General features: G+C 38.5%; 1 protein-coding gene across 1 annotated transcript in view; it reads right to left on the bottom strand.

The window, feature by feature from the left end:
- Positions 1-21,749, bottom strand: part of LOC124553555 — a 185,479-nt gene extending 163,730 nt beyond the window's left edge. Inside the window, exons 1-2 of the mRNA XM_047127402.1 lie at positions 21,745-21,749; positions 20,765-20,800 (exon numbers count right to left, since the gene is read on the bottom strand). Of these exons, the coding sequence (XP_046983358.1) occupies positions 20,765-20,800; positions 21,745-21,749 (41 nt within the window). The remainder of the gene's footprint in view (positions 1-20,764; positions 20,801-21,744) is intronic.
- Between the last annotated feature and the right edge of the window lie 360 nt (positions 21,750-22,109).

Genomic DNA, 22,109 nt, shown 5'->3' with positions numbered 1-22,109 from the left:
AAATTTCTGCAAAAGCATTTTGCTGATAGAATTCCTTCCACAGAAACAAAGGTGCATCCCACAAGAGTGCACAAATTTAGCAGAGAAAAACCAAAACTGCCCACTGGATAGTCTTGAAGGAAGGAAATAATATGTTGGTGCCTTGGTTCCACTGTTAATGACAAAGTATTTTGAATTGTATGATAAATGTACACATTACTGTTAATTGCAGTATTAAGAATCTATGCAGAATTTATTTCACTTAAATCTGTACTTAAATTTAAATAATATTTATACACTAACTTTGTAGTACATGTGCCTTACTTTGTATCTAAATTAAAGAACTTTCTTACTTTCAAAAAAAAATGTATTCATATTTGTAAATATGAGATTATAAGAATGAAATGGTAGGTACTTGAAAATGCCAAAAATGTCTGGGGTTCTGCCATAAGCATGCTGCAAAGGGCTCAGGACTCAAAGTGTTAAACAAATACAGATTCTTGTTGTAGTGCTAAAATTCAGTTCATGTTCTCTGTGCTGTAAATTATTACAACAAATATTAATATGGCACCACTTTCTTACAGGTATTTTTTTGCTCATTCTATTGCTGTACTCATAATTGATATAATTTTTGAGTTACTGGTGAAACTATGCAAATTAATAAACAATTCATTTAAAAACACAATAAAAAATATGAATCTTATGAAATACATGTTGGATAGCGTGTGTAATTACACACGACAATGCACACCGCCTTGCTAATTGTGTAGCTGTCTTGTATTAAATGATACACTGACTTTTAAATTGAGAAGCTCAATTAAAAAGCATATCACAGGTTAACTAATATTGTTACGAAGCACGTGAGTTCTGCTAATACACAATAATGAGCACTACAATTTGGTGGCTCGATCTTTTTTATACCGTAAAAATTGCAAAAGTTATTAATGATTTACTGTATTTCTACCAGACAAATCTTCTCGGTGCTTTAGCTTCCCACATGTATTACGAGTAATTACAAAGTGTATCTACATACTATCAAAAGCATATTCCTCTCCTCTTTAATTTGGTACATCATACTCCTCTGTATCTATCACAGTTTGTGCAGCAGATGTGCAAATGCAAACAGTACAAAGCATGCCTCTGGGCATGCTAGCGGCAGAATGGACCTCACATAAGCTAGCTGCCCGACGGGAATATGCGGTTCAGCCTCACGGCAGTCAGTCGTGCCACGTCTGCTGGCTTGTGACGTGGCAGCACGGGTACAGAAAATAATCAGTGCTATCAACAGAGACCGTCACGTTGATTTCTAGATTCCCAGAAGACTTCAATTCCTTTCTCAGAAGTGGATTCTAATCAATTTTGAGCCTACGGAGCACCATCTTAGTTGCGCAACTGGATTTGTGATTTCCTGTTAGAAAGGTTTAGTTCATAGCAATTGTGGGAATTAATTTAAAAACACTGAAATGATATCTGGGGTTCCCCAAGGAAGTGTCATAGGGCCTCTGCTATTCTCAATCTCTATAACTGATTTATAAGACAATCTGAGCATCACTCTTAGAATTCTTTGCAGGAGATGATGTCATTTACCACGTAGTTAAGTCATTAGGATATCGAAAGAAATTGCTGACTCGGATCAAATATTTACATTGTGTGAAAAGTGGGAATGGACCCTAAACAACAGAAACTGTGACATCTTTCACAGGAACATTAAAATCTCATTAACTTTTGGTTACACGATACATAACACAAATGCAAAGCTATATATTCTACTAAATACCTATACATTACAATTACAAACAACTTAAATTTGAATGCTCACACAGAAAATGTTGGTAAGCTGAACCAAAATCAGTATTTTATTTGTTTAGAATTTATTTAAAAAACATCGTTTTTTTCTGTACCACACCCACACTAATATATTATCAGTTTAAACTGTATGTGATATTTCAAACAGCATTCAAATGTTGAAAGAGAAATCTACATGTTGCACACATGATACCCGTTGGTGATCCAATGTTTGCACGATGATTCATAACTGTTTCATACTAGTCCAGCTGTCACATGAGGCAGGGATCGGAGGAATATGATTGGTGCTAAAATGTGAGAGATGGGAAGGGATGGAAGAATTCACTGCTTCGAAGCCTTGCATAAAGTACAGATCAGCTACTATGGTAGAAATACACAGAATTAATAAGTTTTGTAAAAGCATTTTATACACACATTTATATTCAGCTTAGTATAATGTCTGAAGTAACATTACGCTTGTTTTAACATTTACTGCATCAACTGTTAGATAATTGTAGATGGCAGCAGTCAACGACAAGATATCATAGTCATGAAGAGTAGTTACTTGTACCAATATGTACTGGACCGCTCTATGGGCCTGAACAACTGCTTGATGGAGACAGACTGATATAATATTATCACTGAAGAAACCATCGGTTTTACCGTAGGGTAACCTGCAATATTGTGTCGATAAATCTGTAGTCTGTGAATACTTGTTTGGACATTTCATCAAGCAGAGAGGCAAAAACCTTAAGTAGTCATAAAGTTAAATCGAGACTGTTGTAACACAATTGTTCGAACAGGAGGAGATGAATGACATTTTAGACATTTATAACTATGTCTCATTTTGCAGTATTTACACAATTATCAGTATTTACTAATCATTAACACTTTTTTCGCTTAAATGTACTCCGCTGTTTGCATTTTCTTCCATTCACAACACTGCACAATGTTCATAAAATTTTTTCCTGCTACACCCTGTGTCAGTGGCATCACAGATGTAGATGGGCCAGGAGTAGCTTCTTCATTCATTTGTTCGCTCACACACCCGCTCAGATCGAGCTGAAACAAGTGACTGTTCAAAGCATAATGGCTACTTACTGCAATACCACACACTCTTGGATCACGTTGCTCGGATCACATTGTTGCACCATATGGCACCATATGTGAGACGTAAACTTGCTGACCTCATCGACAAATGTGAAACCATCCTACTCATATTTGATAAAAGTACGAATACGGTTTCGTGAAACACCAAGGTGGATTTATATATACAATTCTGGGACCATGATAAATCATTAATAACAACATGTTACTCCGATTTTGTTGTTCTGAAATGTACAATGGCAAATGATTTGCTTGCATGTGTAAAAAGATCATTGGATTTGGAAAACCTAAAAGAAAGAATTGCAGTTATCAATGGATGGACCAAATTGAACTTAAAACTTTTCGAATGACTTTAACAAGGAACTAAAAGAATCCTTTGATTGTTTTATAACTGCTACAAATTGGTACCTGTAGTTTGCACGTATTACATGGCACTTTCAAAATAGGTATATCCAAAACCAATTGGGAAATCGTGTCATTTCTGAGAGTGCTTTATTATTTATTTCATGATTCACCTGCACAAAGTTCACAATACATTGAGATACCCGGATCTTCATACCCCCGTCCCCCCCCCCCTCCCCCCCAAGTCATTTTGTGGAACAAGATCTGTTGAAAATGCCAATGCAGCTGAACAAGCTGTGGAAATTCCTTAACATATTTGAACTTACTTTACTGAGATAAATAAATTGAAAAGTGTTCCTCAGTGATCAACTTTCAGAGTTGTTTCTGAAGCTGTAAATGGTGAATTGCTACCTCCAAAACTGCCATTCATCAGTTCAACAGCATGCTTGTTGGAACCATTTTTACTTTATTTTCAGAGTGATGACCCAATGGCTCCAATTTCTGTACGATGTTCTACACAATTTTACGAACATTTTGATGCAGCTGAGCTCTGACACTAGATGTCTTAAAAAACAAAAACTCATCTTCAATGAAAATTGACATAAAGAACCTTATTACAGCAAGACAGTACAATCTGGATTTTGCTGCACGAATTCCGCTGATAAAATTTACGTATGAATCCATAGATGAAACACTGTTGCTAAAGGAAAACATGCGAACATGCATTATTGGCATAGTAATTAAGTTCTGGGAAAGATCACCACTCAAATGTAACTCAAGGTGAGCTGCTTCCTGCTTGAATCCAGAAATTGCATTAAATCAGAAAGCAGCTCAAAGAAGGTTGACGGTATGTCTAAGTAATTCAAAGAAGACTGACAGCATGCCTTGAAATTTTGGCATCCAACAGAGGAATGTCGTGTTCAAAGACAGATCAAGGCAGGCAACTTAAATTTGTTGAGATCTGCAGAAAAAAAAAGTATTGAAGACGAGATGAAATGTTACAAGCGAAGTGAAAACCGTCTTGATAAATTCTGGAGTAATATAACAAAATTATCTTTAAAGTCATGCCCAAATTTCCAGATTTTGTGCAAATAAATTTAATAATCTCACATGGAAATGCTTCTGTTGAGCGAGGCTTTTCTGTAAACTCTGAAATTATATTAAAAATCAAACAGAAAAAAAGCCTTGTTGCTCAAAGAAACATATGTAACACAGTCCAGGATGCAAATGGAATCAATTTCAACATTGACAAAAGTCTAATACACTGTTTTCTCATTGCACATTCTTTGTTAAAAGACAATATCAAGCATAAGGCCAAGGAAGGTGCAAAAGAAGAGGACGAATGATTATCGAACAAACAAAAGGGGTGGGGGGTGGGGGTGGAGGGGGGGGGGGGGGGGGGGGGGAGGTCCATATGTTGAGTGAAGCCTCAATACAACGGTTTGAGAAATGGGTGTTTTAGTCACAAATTTTAATACAAAAGTAACATGGGAGAAATTTGTCTTGAAAAAACCTGAAAAAAAAAGTCTCTGACTAAAGTGAAACTTTATTCAGGACTAGCTTAGTGCTCACTGCTTCGCTCACATAGATTGTATAGTGTGCAGAGATTCTTTTGTTTTGTTTTTATTTAGTCAAATTTTTATGTTGTTCACAAATTGCAACACCTACTAAGCTCTACACAGTAATTAAGGCCACATAAGCATGCTCTTTTCCAAATGTACTTCTGATCAAAAAGTAATTCTGGTAGCCGGAGTCCAAAGTTTTTGTTAATCATACCTTCTGGCTTTTTGTTGAGATATTTCCGTAACAACTTTCATCCCCTAACAAAAATTTCTTTATATCTAACCAAAAAGTGAAATACCAATTTTCATTAATTTAGCTTTAAAAAATTTTTAACGTAATGAAATACTGTCTTAAAAGTTTTCAGCCCCTGTTGCACTCCCTTAGTGGTTAAATTTCCAGAAACACTGAAACACTTCTTTTTTTTTTTATTTTTAACCGAGAAGTCAAATACCAATTGTCATGAATGTAGCCCTAAAAATCCTTTAGTGGTTCTTCAGAAATTAATTTTTTCAAAAAAACTTTCATGCACTATTTTACCCCCTTAGTGGTTGAATTTCCAAAAATGCTGAAAACATATTTTTTATTTTCTGACTGAGAAATCGAACACCAATTTTCATAGTTCTAACTTCAAAATTCTCTTAGTAGTGACATCCTTTCAAAAAGCCTTCATTTCCTACCTCACCCCTTTAGGAGATGAATTTCGGAAAATCCTTTCTTACAGGATGCCCTCAGGATAAGTTCCACACCCTCTCCAAACTTCAAGTTTTCTATCCTTAGCAGTTTGGGCTGGGCGATGATGCATCAGTGAATCAGTCTGACACTATTTCACCCCTTAGCAGCATAAAAACTTTCATCCCCATTTCACCCACGTAGGGGTTGAATTCCCCAAAACAGCGAAACAACTCCCCCCTCCCCGCCCCAACTGAGGAGCCCAATTTAAATTTTCATAGATTTAGCTTTAAAATGTTTTCATAATAAAAGTGTGTGTGTGTGTGTGTGTGTGTGTGTGTGTGTGTGTGTTTTCGACGAAGGCCTTGTTGGCCGAAAGCTCACTTTCTGACAGTCTTTTCGTTATGCCTATAGTCTGTCTGTAAACTCAAGAGCGAGCAGCACTTTTGGTTTGGGAATTGGCCTTTCCCGGAAGAACGCTGCCACTGGCCTACAGGGGCACCCAAAATCAGTTGCCCACTACCTGTCTAGCAGTGTGGATCGGTGTGAAGTGATATACGTCGTTTCTGTTTATGGGATCTTAGTTGCCAGTGTCAGTCAGTTAACTTTGTATACTCACTCATATATTTCGGTATCCGGAAGTGATGGATAATCACCCTGCATTGCAAGAAAATGTGCAGAATACGAAGAAGAGGAGGTATTTGCGGAGTAACGGGCATTCGATCGTCTCTAATGTTATTACAGAGTGTGTTAAGGAGGCAACGCAAAAAGAATTGTCGGCTAAGATTACCAGGCCCAATTAAAGGGCTACAATTTATGCAAACATCAGCCCCGCCACAATAGGACGCGTAAGGAATGAACACCAAAATAAGCCGCACGGTTTACTAGAATTGCCACGAAGTAAAACTAATAATTTTGGGAGGAAAGTCATCATTATAGACAGTTTCACAAAATTGGTCATTTGACAAATGATAGAAGATTTTTTACATAAACCAAAAAATGGCGCAAACATTACGGAAATTACTTACAGCCTTGAAACAAAAAATTCCTTGGCTAAAGAATGTTTTACACAAGACACTGCGTGAAATGGGGTTTACCTGGAAAAGATCTGTAAGTAAACGAAAGATTGTCGTTGAGAGAACGGATATAATTGACTGGTGATGGAAGTACCTGATTCAAGAGAGGAAATTAAGGGAGCAAGGCAGAAAATTCTTTTACATTGCTGAAACTTGTTTACAGAAAATGTTGGCAGAACTCTGGCATTATGGACAATGTTAGCAGAAGTAATGGAATTATAGTGGTCAATATTGGATCAAAAGATGGGTTCTTACCCAATGCACAGTTGATTTATAAAGTGCGATGCGCAACATGAGACTACCATGGGCAAATGAACTACGAAAATTTTTCAAATTGGATATCGACTAAAGTAATTCCGAACCTGCCACCGAACTATGTTATTGTTATGGACAAGCTTCATATCACAACAAAGAGCATAACAAAGCTCCAGCTAGGTCCTTGAATAAAAGGGAAATGATTGAATGGTTATTAAAAAAATAAGGTGGAAGCTAATTTGCCAATGAGAAAAACAAAATTATTTGATTTAATGAAGCAGCCGGAAGACAAAGTATGTGAAATTAATAAAATACTTGAAGCTCACAGACACACAGTACTGTGACTTCCACCATACAGCTATGACTTATATCTAACTGAAATGGCATGAGAAAAACTCAAAAATTTTGTCACAAGATGAAATATTCTTGGAGATATTTGCATGACGAAGTTACTGCAGTTGGTGAAAGAATGTATGTACCCATTTTCTGAGTTTACATTTTTTATTCCAAACTAAATTTTGCAGTAACCGAAAAGAAGCATATACAAACACGTGTCGCATTTGTTACAGGTTTTGAAACGATAACGCAAGATGACAGGAGTACATACTGCCTCCACGTGGAGAAACTTGAAAGAGAATACTGGGTTAAGGATAGGTTATTGAAGACGTACTAGACGTCACAGTTATTAATTTAGAAAGTAACGATAACTATGATGATAATGAAAGTGACACTGTTGATGATGACCTCTAAAATACGATGTATGTACACAGGCAATGAATAATCTCTTAAAAAATATGCTGTGTGTCCTTTCAAGCCTGACTCTACTCATACACTATAACGTTTCTTTTGGTAGGAATGTGCTACATGGCAGTAAAAGTGTTGAACAGTTTTCCAAGATTTGACAGTCAAATGTGGTCCAAACCAATAAATACCTTTATCACTAGTTGTACAAAATCAGTACTAATTTAAGAACTTCAGATAAAATTAATTAACTTGTCACTAGTAGAATGTGATTCAATCATGTAAAACCTTTGATGCTTATGGGACAGCAGCATTTGAATGTATTCTGCCACTAAATCTCTATCGTGGTTACTATTCATCTGGTTCTAAGACGTACTGCTTAAAACGTGCACAATAGCTATTCTAAACACTGTTGAAATTTCCTTTGAAACATGTACACCGATTCTGGATTTGTTTGTGAAGAGCTTGACATACAAGGTGCATTCACAGATTAATTTTTATTTTTTGGTAAGAACTTTATTTGTTAATCTACAGCAACGTTATCCTCTTCAAAATATTCTCCATTACATACTATACACTTATACCAGTGCTTTTTTCCAATTCCCAAAACACTTTAGGAACTGTTCCCTCAGGATAGTTTATAGGTCTCTTAACTGCACATTTTTAATCTCATCCATACTTACAAAACTGCTGTCTCATAAGGCCTGCTTTGAAACATTTATACCACTTTTATGCCCTTGATTTACTCATACTGAACTCACAAAAAGCATTAGTTAACATTTCTAAAAATTTGATACACTTTATTCAGTTCTTATAACAAAATTTAATACAGATTATCTAATCTATTTTTGTACAAAACAAATAATCATTGATGCTACCAAAACACACGTAACCTTTCTGACAGCTGACAACAGAGTAAGTACCCAATATGCGTAACATTGTACAGATGTGTTCCAGACATGCTTACGAAGACAGCGGGGGCAAAAAAAAACTGCAAATCGGGCTAATACAAGACAGTGTCTGTATGTGTGGATGGATATGTGCGTGTGTGCGAGTGTATACCTGTCCTTTTTTCCCCCTAAGGTAAGTCTTTCCGCTCCCGGGATTGGAATGACTCCTTACCCTCTCCCTTAAAACCCACTTCCTTTCGTCTTCCCCTCTCCTTCCCTCTTTCCTGATGAGGCAACAGTTTGTTGCGAAAGCTTGACTTTTGTGTGTATGTTTGTGTTTGTTTGTGTGTCTATCGACCTGCCAGCGCTTTTGTTCGGTAAGTCACCTCATCTTTGTTTTTATATATAATTTTTCCCACGTGGAATGTTTCCTTCCATTATATTAATTATTTTTTAAACACTCTTCGTGTTGCAAGAATTGTTAAGTTCCAAGAAAACTTATACCTTTTGGTAGAAACACAAAGTAAGAACAAGCCTTAAATTGTGCAGATAGATTCCATTGTATGGGGTTCGTTTCACGAACAGCACTAGAGGAACATACATTTACATGAACAGCCATTCAGTTCCTTGTTAGTACATAAAATCCTGACATCCGTTCTTATATTAATATTACATATTTTATAATGTTGTGTTTCGAAAGAAGCTATCGTTTTTTTGTATTCTTTACGGTCTTAATGCAGTTGTCTAAAAAAATACACATCCGGAACGTATCTGTACATGGCTCGCCACTGATTTAAAGTGCACTCTGTGGCAGGGCCGGTACTACAATGTGAAACAGTGTGTAGCAGCCCATTGTGACGTAGCTGGGTAGGCAGAGTGGGGACTGACTCGCTCGCTTTTCAGTTTACCGACAAACTATATCTGTGACCCAGCATCTCTGCTATATGGTGACTAGCAACTATTCTTTTCAAAATATTATTAAAATAAATGCACTTTCTGATACCATGAGACTTTTACGCAAAATTGCAGTCTTAAACTTTTTCCTCTGATTGTCACAATATTTTGTTGACTCTCACCAAACTACCATCATAAGAACATAAGAAAAATCAGAGAACACACAAAAAGATGCATGCTATATGAGAGTTGAACAATCAAAAAATATTTTGAAACTGGTTCTATGAACTGCCTGTAAATTTTAGAGTAACAATGTAGATGTAATCAGGTAAACGAGTATGACGAGTCTGTCAGCAGAGGATTCAGCAGAAAGTTTCAGGATCAGAAAGAATGAGGCTTAGATATCTGCAGACAATATCATCATCTTAGCAAACAACTTTAATAAAATTGTGAACATCACAGTCCTCAGGGCACGGTTTCAATGCTAAAATGAAAGTGATGTAAACTAGTATAAATTCAACAATACAAAAATACAGCAATTAGAATGGAAACACGCAGCAGAAATAGAAACACAATATCAACAGCAAACCTGCATTTACAAATAATGATATGATATTTGGCAGCAATACCGATTTCAGCATCAAGGAACTATCCAAGAAGTATGTTGTTGTATGTTACAGGGAAGATGGGAAAGATGAAATAGGATGCAAAGTGAGAATGCAGACCCTCTAATAATAACTTCATTAATGATATAAACCATTTCATGATTCATGATTTGTCAGTGTAGAAAGTTGCTCCTGTCAAACTTTCATTTGGGAGAGGCTTCCTGTGGTGAAAGAAGTTGACAACCCAGTGGAACAAGACTGCCCATCACTGTGCTTGACAAGGGGAGAGGGGAGACGGAGGGGGGGGGGGGGTACTACAAATAATATCTGAGAAACATGATAGATGTAGTATATGCTACAAATCTAATAGTGATTGACTGGGTTCATATCTTTCAATTGAATTTAATTTTGCAGCTGTTCACATATTGTCTTGCTGTGTGTCTCCTACTCTTGGTGAATAAATGGAGCTGTTTGTTATTACAACAAAATCAAGAGTGTTTCTTTTTGTCCAAGCAATCTTCAAGTTGAATATTTAAGAACTTTTATGGAGGGGTGCGGGTACAAACAATGATTTCCATTCTGAGAAATCTGATGCTGGGTGCATGTTTAATATTAAACAGGTGCCTTCAAGAATGAAATTATCCAGAAGTAGTCTAAATAAGGAACTGATTCAATGAAAAATGCTGAATGTTGCACATGGTGACATTTTAAAGAGGCCCTAGGAATTGGAGTTATCTAATTACTAGCAGTGATTAAAATTAGAGAGAAAAATTGGATCGGACATACGTGAAATGGAAATGCGACCATAAAGACCATTATTTATGGACATGTGACAGAAAAGAGAAAAGGAGGTAGGCAAAGTTTCGGGTCGTAGATGACTGGTAAAGCAAGTGGCAGACTCTGCAAACCTCACAGTGGTTTGCAGAGTATAGGTGTAGTTGTAAATTGGTAGAAAGCTCACAAACACCGTGAACTGGAGAAGAAAGCAATAGATCAGAAGCGAGAGAGATGGCAAAGTTACGCTCTCCTAACAGAAAATGGTCATGTTCAGAACTTTAACATTACTATTTATTTTCCATGCACAATGAAAGTTATTTGTGAAGCAAGTAATAAATAGTAAATACAGTAATCAACAGAGGGAAGATTAGCACTCTACAACCTGTCAATAATGTCATTAGCGAAGATGGACAAGTTTGAAGAGTGAACAGTGCCACCTCAGGGTGTGGATTTCTTATGTACAATCTGGATGGATGTGAAGGAAAGCACAAAGGCACCAACCTCGCCTAGTAAAACTTATGTGTCAGTAAAATGATGAAGCTTTTACCGTGTAATATCTGAGGCGTCTTCTCTCGTGGATGCCTCCTGGAACAGATAAAGACGGTTTCAGATCACAAATTCAGTGAGACTTTACAGTAAATACAGGAAAATACATTAACAGTTGCAGATAATTGATTATGTCTCATTATTTCTAACTGACAGTATGCATAAAAAGTAGCAATGCAGGCACAGAGTGACAACTATTGAACTAGATGAAAAAAAGGACAATTAGTTACAAACTATGGAGGGCAACCACTTAATTCAACATGTAAACATCACTACAGATATTCAGATTTAAATTATGACATGTTCGATATTCCTGGCATCATTGGCAATGATGTGGCGAAATTCTGCACGACCCACTGAAGTGTCAGAAAATCGATGCTGTCGATGTCCTCCTCAATGGCTGTTTCCAGCTCAGCAATGGTTTCGGGATTATTGCTGTACACCTCGTCTTTAATGTTGTCCCACAGAAAGGAGTCACATGTGTTCAGATCCGAGAATATGGCAGCCAATCGAGGCCCATGCCAGTGGCCTCTAGATACCCCAGAACCAGAATGCGGTCCCCAAAGAGCTCCTTCAGGACATCAAACACTCTCCTGCTTCGATGGGATCGAGCTCCATCTTGCACGAACCACATCTCGTTGAAATTAGGGTCACTTTGAATAATGGGGATGAAATCATCTTCCAAAACCTTCACGTATCATTCGGTAGTCACGTGCCATCAAGGAATATCGGACCAATTATTCCCCGACTGGACATTGCTCAACACACAGTCACCTGTTGAGGGTGAAGAGATTTCTCGATTGCGAAATGTGCCAATTTTGCTTATTGATGAACCCATCCAAATAAAAGTGGACTTCGTCTAAACCAATTCCCATCGTACCCCCCCCCCCCCCTCTCTCCCTCAATTTTACTTAATGTATCAATACTGTAGTGTTTCAAGAATTTCCGCGTAAATTCTAGAACCACTCGGCCTTCTGCCGTCTCGAACACACGATATTTTAAATGTAAGTGTGAGGGAGCCTATCTACTGTGTGTCGCCTGTCTGTGTGTGCAGATCCGAAGTGTGTAGTAAGAAGACTGTGGACACGGTGGTCGAACGGCACCGACAAGCGTTTGCCGGCCGTGCCATGGAAGTCTAATGAAAGAACACGGCAGACTCGAGGAACTTGTGTGTTATTCCGTGCTGTTTTATAACTTTGACTATTGTAGTGAAAAAAAAAAAAAAGAACAGTTGAAATTTTGTTAATTAATGCTCGTCTTGGACTTGAAAGGGATAAGACGTGTATTCAGATTCAGGATGAGAATGGACTTGGGTTTTAAGTCAACTTTGTCTTATGTGTAAATGCACTTTGTTTCTAGGCTTTGGATACACGAGGAGACTTACTTGACAGTGTTTGTTTATGTTGAGAATGAGATTTGTAAGAGTTTGATGTTTAAATATACATCGTTAAGCAAAGAAAAAGAAACTGCGTACATCTGCTTAATTTTATAAGTAGAAAGAGTACTGAGAAATTCCTGTTCCCAACAAATATACTCTGGAGAAGAAGAAAAAAGGAGGTTGCAGCAGCAACCTAACCAGCAAGGAAACTCGGCCGACAATCTCAAGTAAGTCGTATTGTCAAAGAAGTGGGAGTTTACAAACATACTTCACCACTTTAAATTGTCCAAAGCGTTTGACTACTACTACTACTACTACTACTACTACTACTACCACCACCACCACTAACAGTAACAACAACTATTTGGCAGCTGGTAAAAACTTCCTGTTCAAAACATATTATTACATTTTATTATAAATTCATTCGGTGTTTTAAATTCATTTTGCGGCGATCAAACCACCCCGTCTATTGGTAGTTTCACTCATGGTAGAACTCCGACAAACACAAGGAAAGTAAGGAACATGTTTCTTCCCCTATCCCTCAAAACTTGCGCGAGCGCGCGCGCGCACGCGGCTACACACACACACACACACACACACACACACACTCTCTCTCTCTCTCTCTCTCTCTCTCTCTCTCTCTCTCTCTCTCTGTGTGTGTGTGTGTGTGTGTGTGTGTGTGTGTGTGTGTGTGTGTGTGTGTGTGTGTGTGTGTGTGTGTGTGTGTGTTTTTGTAAACAAAAGCACAAAGGTCATGTTCCACACACAGCCTGAACCCATTTTTGTTCTCTTTACAAATAGATGCCCTCTTAGCGGAGAGTTTTAGTTCAATTTCTCGTCCATTTCTTGCAGCAAAGAATCACTGCTGCAATCTTTTGGAAGTCATAATGAGCCTTTCTGATTTCCTTGGACAGACTTCAATAACTGTGACATCTGTGCATATTCTGTTACTCATTTGCCTATTGGGACCAAAGCAGCACAGTAACAGAAATTTGCAAACTTTCCTTCTACAGTTTTGTCTTATCACCAGCTTTTTTTTTTTTTTTCCTTCAAAGAAAACTGTGGCAGGGTGTATATATGGACAAGGAAAAAAAATTCCCGGATTTTTCCTGGATTTCTCGGTTGAAAATACACTTCCTCCCGGGTGAAAATATACTTCTTCCCAGGTGAAAATACACTTTTACAGTGCTGAGGAAAACCATACCTTCACTTAACACGGAAAAACTTATCAATTCTTTGAATGTATAAGGTTTTATACACTGACGTAGAATTCCCGGCACTTTAGAAATCGAAACAAAGGGGGGGGGAGTTACTTTCCGAAGCATTGAAATTGAGATTGCGACGCGTTTTTGTAAGCTAATCATAGCTCATGTCATGTGATCTCGCCAGCTGATGACAGCACAAGACACGTGATGTAGTCAGCCAATAGCAATATCACTCTCAAGTAGAGCGAACACACAAATAAGAAAAGTTAATGGTTTAAATTAATATACACAGTGTTGAGATTATATATATATATATATATATATATATATATATATATATATATATATATATATATATATATATATATATATATAAAAAAAACCTTTCAGATATAATATTGGTCCCGAACATTAATAGGTTGCAGAAGCAGCTAAGCTTCCACATATAACTATCTTCTTTGCGCGTTTTACACTTTAAGATACATCACACAAATGTGCCACTAAAATTTTTAATAACGAAGTAAATGTCTGATCTTCTGGGCTCGAAATTCTCCTAGATGGTCGTCCTCAGAGAGTTGATTTTTAAATGAGAGTGAAACGCTCTGTGATTTAAGAAATTCAGCATACATTCTCACACATAGTTCATCTTGGGTAAAAGGAAATTTACTTTGAAAGTAACGCTTTTCAAACCACCATTCGCAACCTGACCTGTTAGAAGTTGGTTCGCTTCAGCAGTTGCCAGAGAGCGCCAAGTAACAGGCGTCACCGCGCTTGCGCAGCTACGATGACGCAGGAAGCCCGCATGTTCGTACGTGTAAAACATTAAAAGATCTTGCATTACGTCATAAAAGAAACAAGGCATCAGAGGATACTTCAAGAGTATTGGAATTTCGTGAACCATACTAAAATGCATAATTCAGCTTAAAGTGCACATTCGTATGTCGATTTGGATGTAATTTTTCTTTGACTACCACTACTGTATTATCTCGTGTTTGGTTGTTTGTTACGGGATAATGCCATACGAGCTAGAAGGTGGAAAACGTGCACTTGAAATGCAGAGAACAGTTCAAACTAGCCAACCGTGTGAAATTAAACGCCTCGTTTCAAATTAATTGACTGCCTCGGCGCAAAAGATTAATAAAAGCCAAATCTCTTTAGCAAACCGACAAAGATAACTTCATTGTTCTGCAAGGCGATTAATGCTTGACTGTCAGAAATGTGGAAATAAAACCTGAAACTAATAACATATTTTAAGACTTCCGTAATTATGCGAATGTATTTTAATTCATTTGATACCTCCCAGCCACAGAAATCCGCTTTGTTTTCATTTAATATGAGAGCAATAAATGAAGAGGAAACAGCAAAATCACTAAACATAAACACGGGCTATGTGGCGACTCCCCACTACAACTCAGACGGCTGTGTGGATCAGCCCCAGATCTCCAATATTTCCAAACTGGGGCAATATTAGATAGTGGCGCCCAGCTACACGTCTGTAGCCATAAGCTGGAGAAAGTACTTCTCTTACGCGACTCAACTGCTCAAACGAATCCAATGTAAACAGCTGTCACGTCACGCTCATCGGAGGCAATTTCTTGTTAGGAAGCATTGCATAGTCTTCCAAAAGCCTTCGACACACTTCACTGTTGGAAAACGCTTGTATGGGCACTGTGTTTTACTGTTGTATATGGCGTATTTCCTTTGCAACTTCAGTTTTATTTTCGTTTTTTTTTTTCCTCTCATTCACGTTTTGTTGATTCCTTATTATTCTGCAGAAGTGGGATGCAGTCACACCATTTGTTAGAGTATTGGTTCTTACTAGTCAAAATCACAAAAATTTAACTGAAAACTAAAACAATGAAAAATTCCCGGAATTCTAAAAAATTCCCGGGTTTTGCCCGGTTTTGTCCCGAATGAAGAAATTCCCAGGTTTTTCCCGGATCTCCCGGGTCGTATACACCCTGTGTGGTGACTCCACTAGCTGAGATAGACACACAGATTATTCTCAACCTGGCTGCTGGGATAACCTGTGCAATATACAGGGTGAGCAGAAAAAAAATCTTTACACTTTCAAAAACTCATACAAATGAAACAGTACATATTGTTTGCTTCAAATCTTAAAATGTTAATGTCATACTTCTGGAAGATTTTTTAACGTACGGGCGCAATTCCCTTGTTGCAGTCTGCTGCCACAGAGTGCTCGTGTAGAAAAGGCTACTATACTACAACAGAAGAGCTTTTGTATCCTTCCATTAGCAGAAAGTGGATCAGAAAGTGGATCAGTAACTGTTGTTCGACAAGCATTTCGCACAATCTTTCACCGAGAGCTGTCCAGCAGAGTTTCCATTTATGACTGGTGCATACAGTCTGAAGAGAAGGACAGCATTTGAACAGGCAAAAGTCCTGGTCAGCCTCCAGTGTCAGAGACAAATGTTGATCGCATTCGAGCAGTATTCTAACTAAGCCCACAGAAATTGACACATCGAGTGAATCGTGAACTTCAGATCCCACAAACATACATTTCCTGAATCCAGTATAAACGCATACGGGTGACACTCTAAAGGCTGCAGCTAGTCCAAGCACTCACACCGAAATGTTGGCAAGGATGGATAATAACGAAATGTCAGAGGTTAATGTTTAGTGACGAAGCAACTTTGACTCTAATGATGAAATCTGGCATACGTTAATTTCTGGGGAACAGAAAACCCACATTTTTCCACTGAAGATGAACGAGATTCGCCACAGGTCACTGTGTTCTGTGCATTGCTGAGGGAGAAGATTGACAGTCCTTTATTTTTTGTGGAGGAAACCATCATAGGCATTTGCTACAAGGGTAATCCCAAAAGTAAGGTCTCTCATATTTTTATAAGTACGTAGACCTGTTTATTTCTACAATGGTTTACATCAGTTTACAGCTTGAACATTTAGCTATTTTTTGACATAATCACCATTTCTGTCGATGCATTTACGTAGACGCTGTGGCAGTTTTTGTATGCCCTTGTCATACCAGCTCGCCGCCACGCTGTTCAGAAAGTAATGAACCTCTTTTTTCAACTCGTCGTTGGAGCTGAATCGCTTTCCGGTCAAATGTTGTTTTAACCAAGGGAACTGGGCACCAAGTCAGGACTATAGAGTGGGTGGGTGATTATGTTACACCGACAATGTTGCAGGGGAGCAACGGTTTGCCGAGCGATGTGTGGGCGAGCGTTGTCTTGGAGAATGTGTACGCCCTTGCTCCACATTCCTCTTCTCCAGTTCTGAATTGCCCATTTGAGTTTTTTCCGAGTCTCTCAGTACCTGTCAGCATTAATTGTGGTCCCAGCGATTCAGCTCCGACGACAAGGTGAAAGAAGAGGTTTATAACTTTCCGAACAGCATGGTGGCGAGCTGGTACGACATGGGCATACAAAAACTGCCAGTGTCTACAAAAATGCATCGACAGAAATGGTGATTATGTCGAAAAATAGCTAAATGTTCGAGCTGTAAACTGATGTAAACCATTGTAGAAATAAACAGGTCTACGTACTTATAAAAATATAGGAGACCTTACTTTTGGGATTACTCTCGTACTTTGAAAAACTAACTTTGCAGCTTCTGCCACAACTGCAAGAAAAATCCGACATCCTCATCTTACATCAATATGGTGCACCTCCTCACTTCCACTTGGCTGTATGGGAACAAGTAAACACACATGGTGCCTGCACCATGGCTCGACCATGCCAAGTGCTGATGACAACGTGTTGCAAAATGGTTCAAATGGCTTTGAGCACTATGGGACTTAACATCTATGGTCATCAGTCCCCTAGAACTTAGAACTACTTAAACCTAACTAACCTAAGGACATCACACAACACCCAGTCATCATGAGGCAGAGAAAATCCCTGACCCCGCCGGGAATCGAACCAGGGAACCCGGGCGCGGGAAGCGAGAACGCTACCGCACGACCACGAGCTGCGGACCAACGTGTTGCAGATGGCTACCATGATCACCAGATGTACCCCTTGTGATTTTTGTACTGTGTATGTCCCAGCAATGCCACAATCTTTGCCACAGCTGCAGCTTAGAAACAAAGTAGCTGGTCACCGTAACCTGTAAAAAGCTTCCCTACTGACAGGAAAGGTGCTCGTTTCGAGCAGCCACTCACTTGGACGATGGCATATCTGGATACGATTTGAAGTAAAATGAAATGTGAGTCATGTAACACGGTAACAAATTTCCACTGATCCAGGATCATGATGATCCTGTGCCCACTGAAAATGTAATGGGTGATGCCACTGGATCAAAATTGGAACACATAGTGATTGTCAGCTGAGACCCTCACTTTCAACTATGAGAGCTAAACAGGGTGCTCTGAAACACCTGCATCTACATCAGAACTGCATTCTATCTTCAGATCTGCCACACTTCACCACCTATCCTGCTTAGGAAAGAGGCTGAGTCTCAGTCTCGGACATCCACATTCTGTGATGAAGTGTGGACACCCAACAACTTATCGCCTAATCATTCTCACAGTTTCACCATTCTTCAACTAATTCCCAACGATGCGGACCACAGTGGCACTTTAACAACTGACTGACTTCTTGATTTCTGACATGCACATTCCAAAGTGGTGGGTTATATTGATCCGACATTCTGACTTTATTAAAGTTGTTTATGTATGTGAATCTCCACATCTGTGGCCCGTACTGTCACCAGAATTATTCCCCCATCAGTCTCTGCGCCAGTTATATACGATCCTTAGCGCACTATGTGCCTTCAACATCACCAGGCGCTGACGGCTCCAGCTTCTAAGGTTTGCTAAGAGGAGACCTTTTTCAGGGATATTGATATACAGCCACTGATGCAAACAATGAGAGCAACACAGGTTGTTCCTGGCCAACAGACAACTACTTTGTGCCACAGAGTGATAATCGTGTAGTAGTACTGGTCTCCTGGATCTTCTTTTCTTCTAAGGAAATTACTTTGTCTCAACTGCCAAATATTTTTTTTACATGTCTAGTTCTGTAGGACCAAATTGAGGGCAAATCTCCAAGGTGATGGAACGTGTCAGTACATGAAATTACAACGTAAAAGTAATAACAAACAAAATAAAATGTTTATGAACCCAAAAAAGACAAGCCATAAGTTTACGTAAACGAAAACAACAATATAACACAGGAATTTTTCAAGGAACTCCTTGAAAGAATAGAAGAATTGACCCACGAGGAAACATTCTAGTTTCGATTTGAAAGCATATGGATTACTGCTAAGATTTTTGAATTCTTGCAGAAGATTATTGAAAATGGATGCCGCAGTATACTGCACATCTTTCTGCACAAGAGTCAAGGAGGTGCGATCCAAATGCAGATTGGATTTCTGCCTAGTATTAACCGAGTGAAAGCTGCTAATTATTGGGAATAAGCTGATATTGTTAACAAGAAATGACAGTAAAGAATACATATACTGAGACACCAGTGTCAGAATATCCAGACTAATGAACAGAAGTCGACAAGAGATTTGCGAACTTATACCACTTATTGCTCGAATTGCCTGTTTCTGAGCCAAAAATATCCTTTGGCAACAGGAAGAGTTACCCCAAAGTATAATACCACATGTCATAAGTGAATGAAAATAAGAAAAGTAGACTACTTTTCTGGTCAAACTATAATATACTTCAGATATTGTTTGAATAGTAAAAATGGCATCATGAAGTCTTTGAACAAGATCGGGAATGTGGACTTTCCACAACAGTTTATTATCTGTCTGAACACCTAGAAATTTGAACTGTTCAGTTTCTCTTATCACATCCCCATTCTGTGAAATTAAAATGTCAGGTTTTGTTGAATTGTGCACTAGAAACTATAAAAACTGAGTCTTACTGTGATTTAGCATTAGTTTCTTTTCCACAAGCCATGAACTTACATCATGAACTGCAGTATTTGAAACAGTCCCAATGTTATGCCTAGCATTCGAAACCTTTAGTTTAACTCCCTAAGTACCTCACAGAGAAAAGAAAATATAGCATTTTCAGTTATTAAAACACTTCTAAAACCAAATTGTACATTTGATAGCAATATATGTGAAATAAAATGATCAATTATCCTTAGATAAACAGCCTATTCAATAACTTTAGCGAACACTGATAGCATAAAAATTTGTCTACAACTGTCTACATTATTCCTTTCTCCCTTTTTATGAAGTGGCTTTACTACTGAGTACTTTTAACTGTCCAGGAAAGTGACCATTCTTAATGGAAACATTATAAATGTGGCTCAGTACAGGGCTAATATGTGAGAGTCCACACTGTTCATGCCAAATTGTGATGTTTAACATATTCGTTCAAGTTTCGGGTGCGGGTTGGTCCATTCTGGGCACATTGTGTGCATCTTGCAAGCTGTTATATACCCCTTTAGTGTTGACATTTGAAAAAATGCACCAGGTTCACTATGTATGGCTTTAACCTAAAGTTAACAAACTTTACTATGTTCAAACAATGACAAAATGAATTAAGTCAACAACATGAGCCTTGCATTCTCGTCAAGACCACTAGATATTCTTTTCACAACATTCTTTATATCTGTTACTCCTTCCCACTTACGTTTCTTATTGATTTCTTTAAGGCAATGATCATTAAATAATTGCAAGAAACAACTGAGGGTGGTGTTTAGTTCTATTTTATTGATGGTTCTCCAAGTAGTTCAGTGTGACAGGTTCTGATTTAACAGGAATTCCTGCAGTTCAGGACAGGTTCTTTATGTAAAACAATGACACCTTCTCAAGTGTTCCCTCTTCTCTTGTAGTACTGAAAAAGATATTCCGAGGAGGAGTAATAAGTTTTGCGGTTATAAACCGGTTTCTTCTGGGCAGAGGGTTTTGGTTGGCTATCAAAAGCATCCTCTCCCCCCACCCCCCCTTTTTTTTGACTGGGTGCTCTCTGACAACACCTATCCAATCAGGAATGTTATGGACTTACAGATCATCATCATTATCATCATCATCTACTAATGACCTGCAAAGGAAGCACAAATTAACTCAGGCTCTGCCCTAATACCTGTGCGAGCTTCGTGCGGCAGGTGCCACAGAGGTTGCCCAAAAACCACTTTTTTGCCTTGACAGCCACCCAACCTATCATCATGTTAAGGTTGCAGGTCCCAGTGTGAACCATTTTGGACAGTAATAAAAAAAATTCCCACTTGTCAGTTACACAATGTTCCACAGCTTTGCACAGTTGATACCAAAGCATGCCCAAAGCTTACGATTATGGAGGACTAGAGACTCTCATCGGTCCACAGCTTCGGAACATGACATGCTTGCCATTTGAAACTACCCAGGAGACATGTGTAGCTTATCAAATACTGTAACAATGAAAATAATCAATTTTTGATGATATAATGTAATCAGATAGATAAAAAATCTACTCACCAAGCAGTGACAGGGGAACATACATTTAAAAGGTATTATAGTTTGCAAGCTTTCAGAGCCAGTGGCTCCTTCATCTGGTAGAAGGGTTGAAAGGGAAGGAAGAGGGGTGAAAGAAAACGACTGGTGAGGTTTACGGAAAGGGGTAAAGCTTGAAAAAGTCACCCAGAAACCCGTGTCAGTGGAGACTTAATGGACAGGATGACGTCTCATCCCTTCCGGTAAATCTCCCGTGACCTGGGGTTTTCGGAGACTGTACCGAACTCTACCCCTTTTTTCTGAACCTCTCCAGCCCTTTTCCTTCACTCCTGTTCCTTCCCCTTCAACTCTTCTGCCAGATGAAGGAGCGACTGGCTCTGAAAGCCGGCACATGTAAAACACTTTCCTATACGTGTTTTCTCGTGCCACTGCTTTGTGAGTAGATTTTTTATCTATCCAGTTACACTATATATTAGCAAAAGCTACGCACATAATAAACATCACCTCCCGCAACTGCAATTATACTGGAATTCTGACACAGATGTGAAAACTTACCTCATTCTCACTTGAATCCACTCCTACATCTGGCTCCTCTTTAATGAACCCATTGCACCCTGACACTGGTAACAGATCTTCATGAACCTGGAACAAGGTAAATAATTACTGTTAATTGAAGCTATAAGCCCAAGTCCCCAAGTCCCATTAGGCTCTCGGGGGAGAAAAAGTTGCTTTCATTTTATCAGAAGTGGTAGCAAAAAATAAAAGTGTATTTCCTGCATTATTAAAATATTGTTACATAGGAAAATTCTGCATCTTCATTGGTGAGCAGCCAGTTCCTTTGACTAAAATCTCTGTAATTCTCTTAAGACATTGTCACGTGGAATATGAAAGAATGTGCACACGGGGTGGAATATTCTGTT

Source organism: Schistocerca americana, chromosome 11, assembly GCF_021461395.2.
Source record: "Schistocerca americana isolate TAMUIC-IGC-003095 chromosome 11, iqSchAmer2.1, whole genome shotgun sequence".
Taxonomy (NCBI): Eukaryota; Metazoa; Arthropoda; class Insecta; order Orthoptera; family Acrididae; genus Schistocerca; species Schistocerca americana.
Note: the sequence above shows the minus strand (reverse complement) of the source record. Positions and strands in the feature narration are given on the sequence as shown.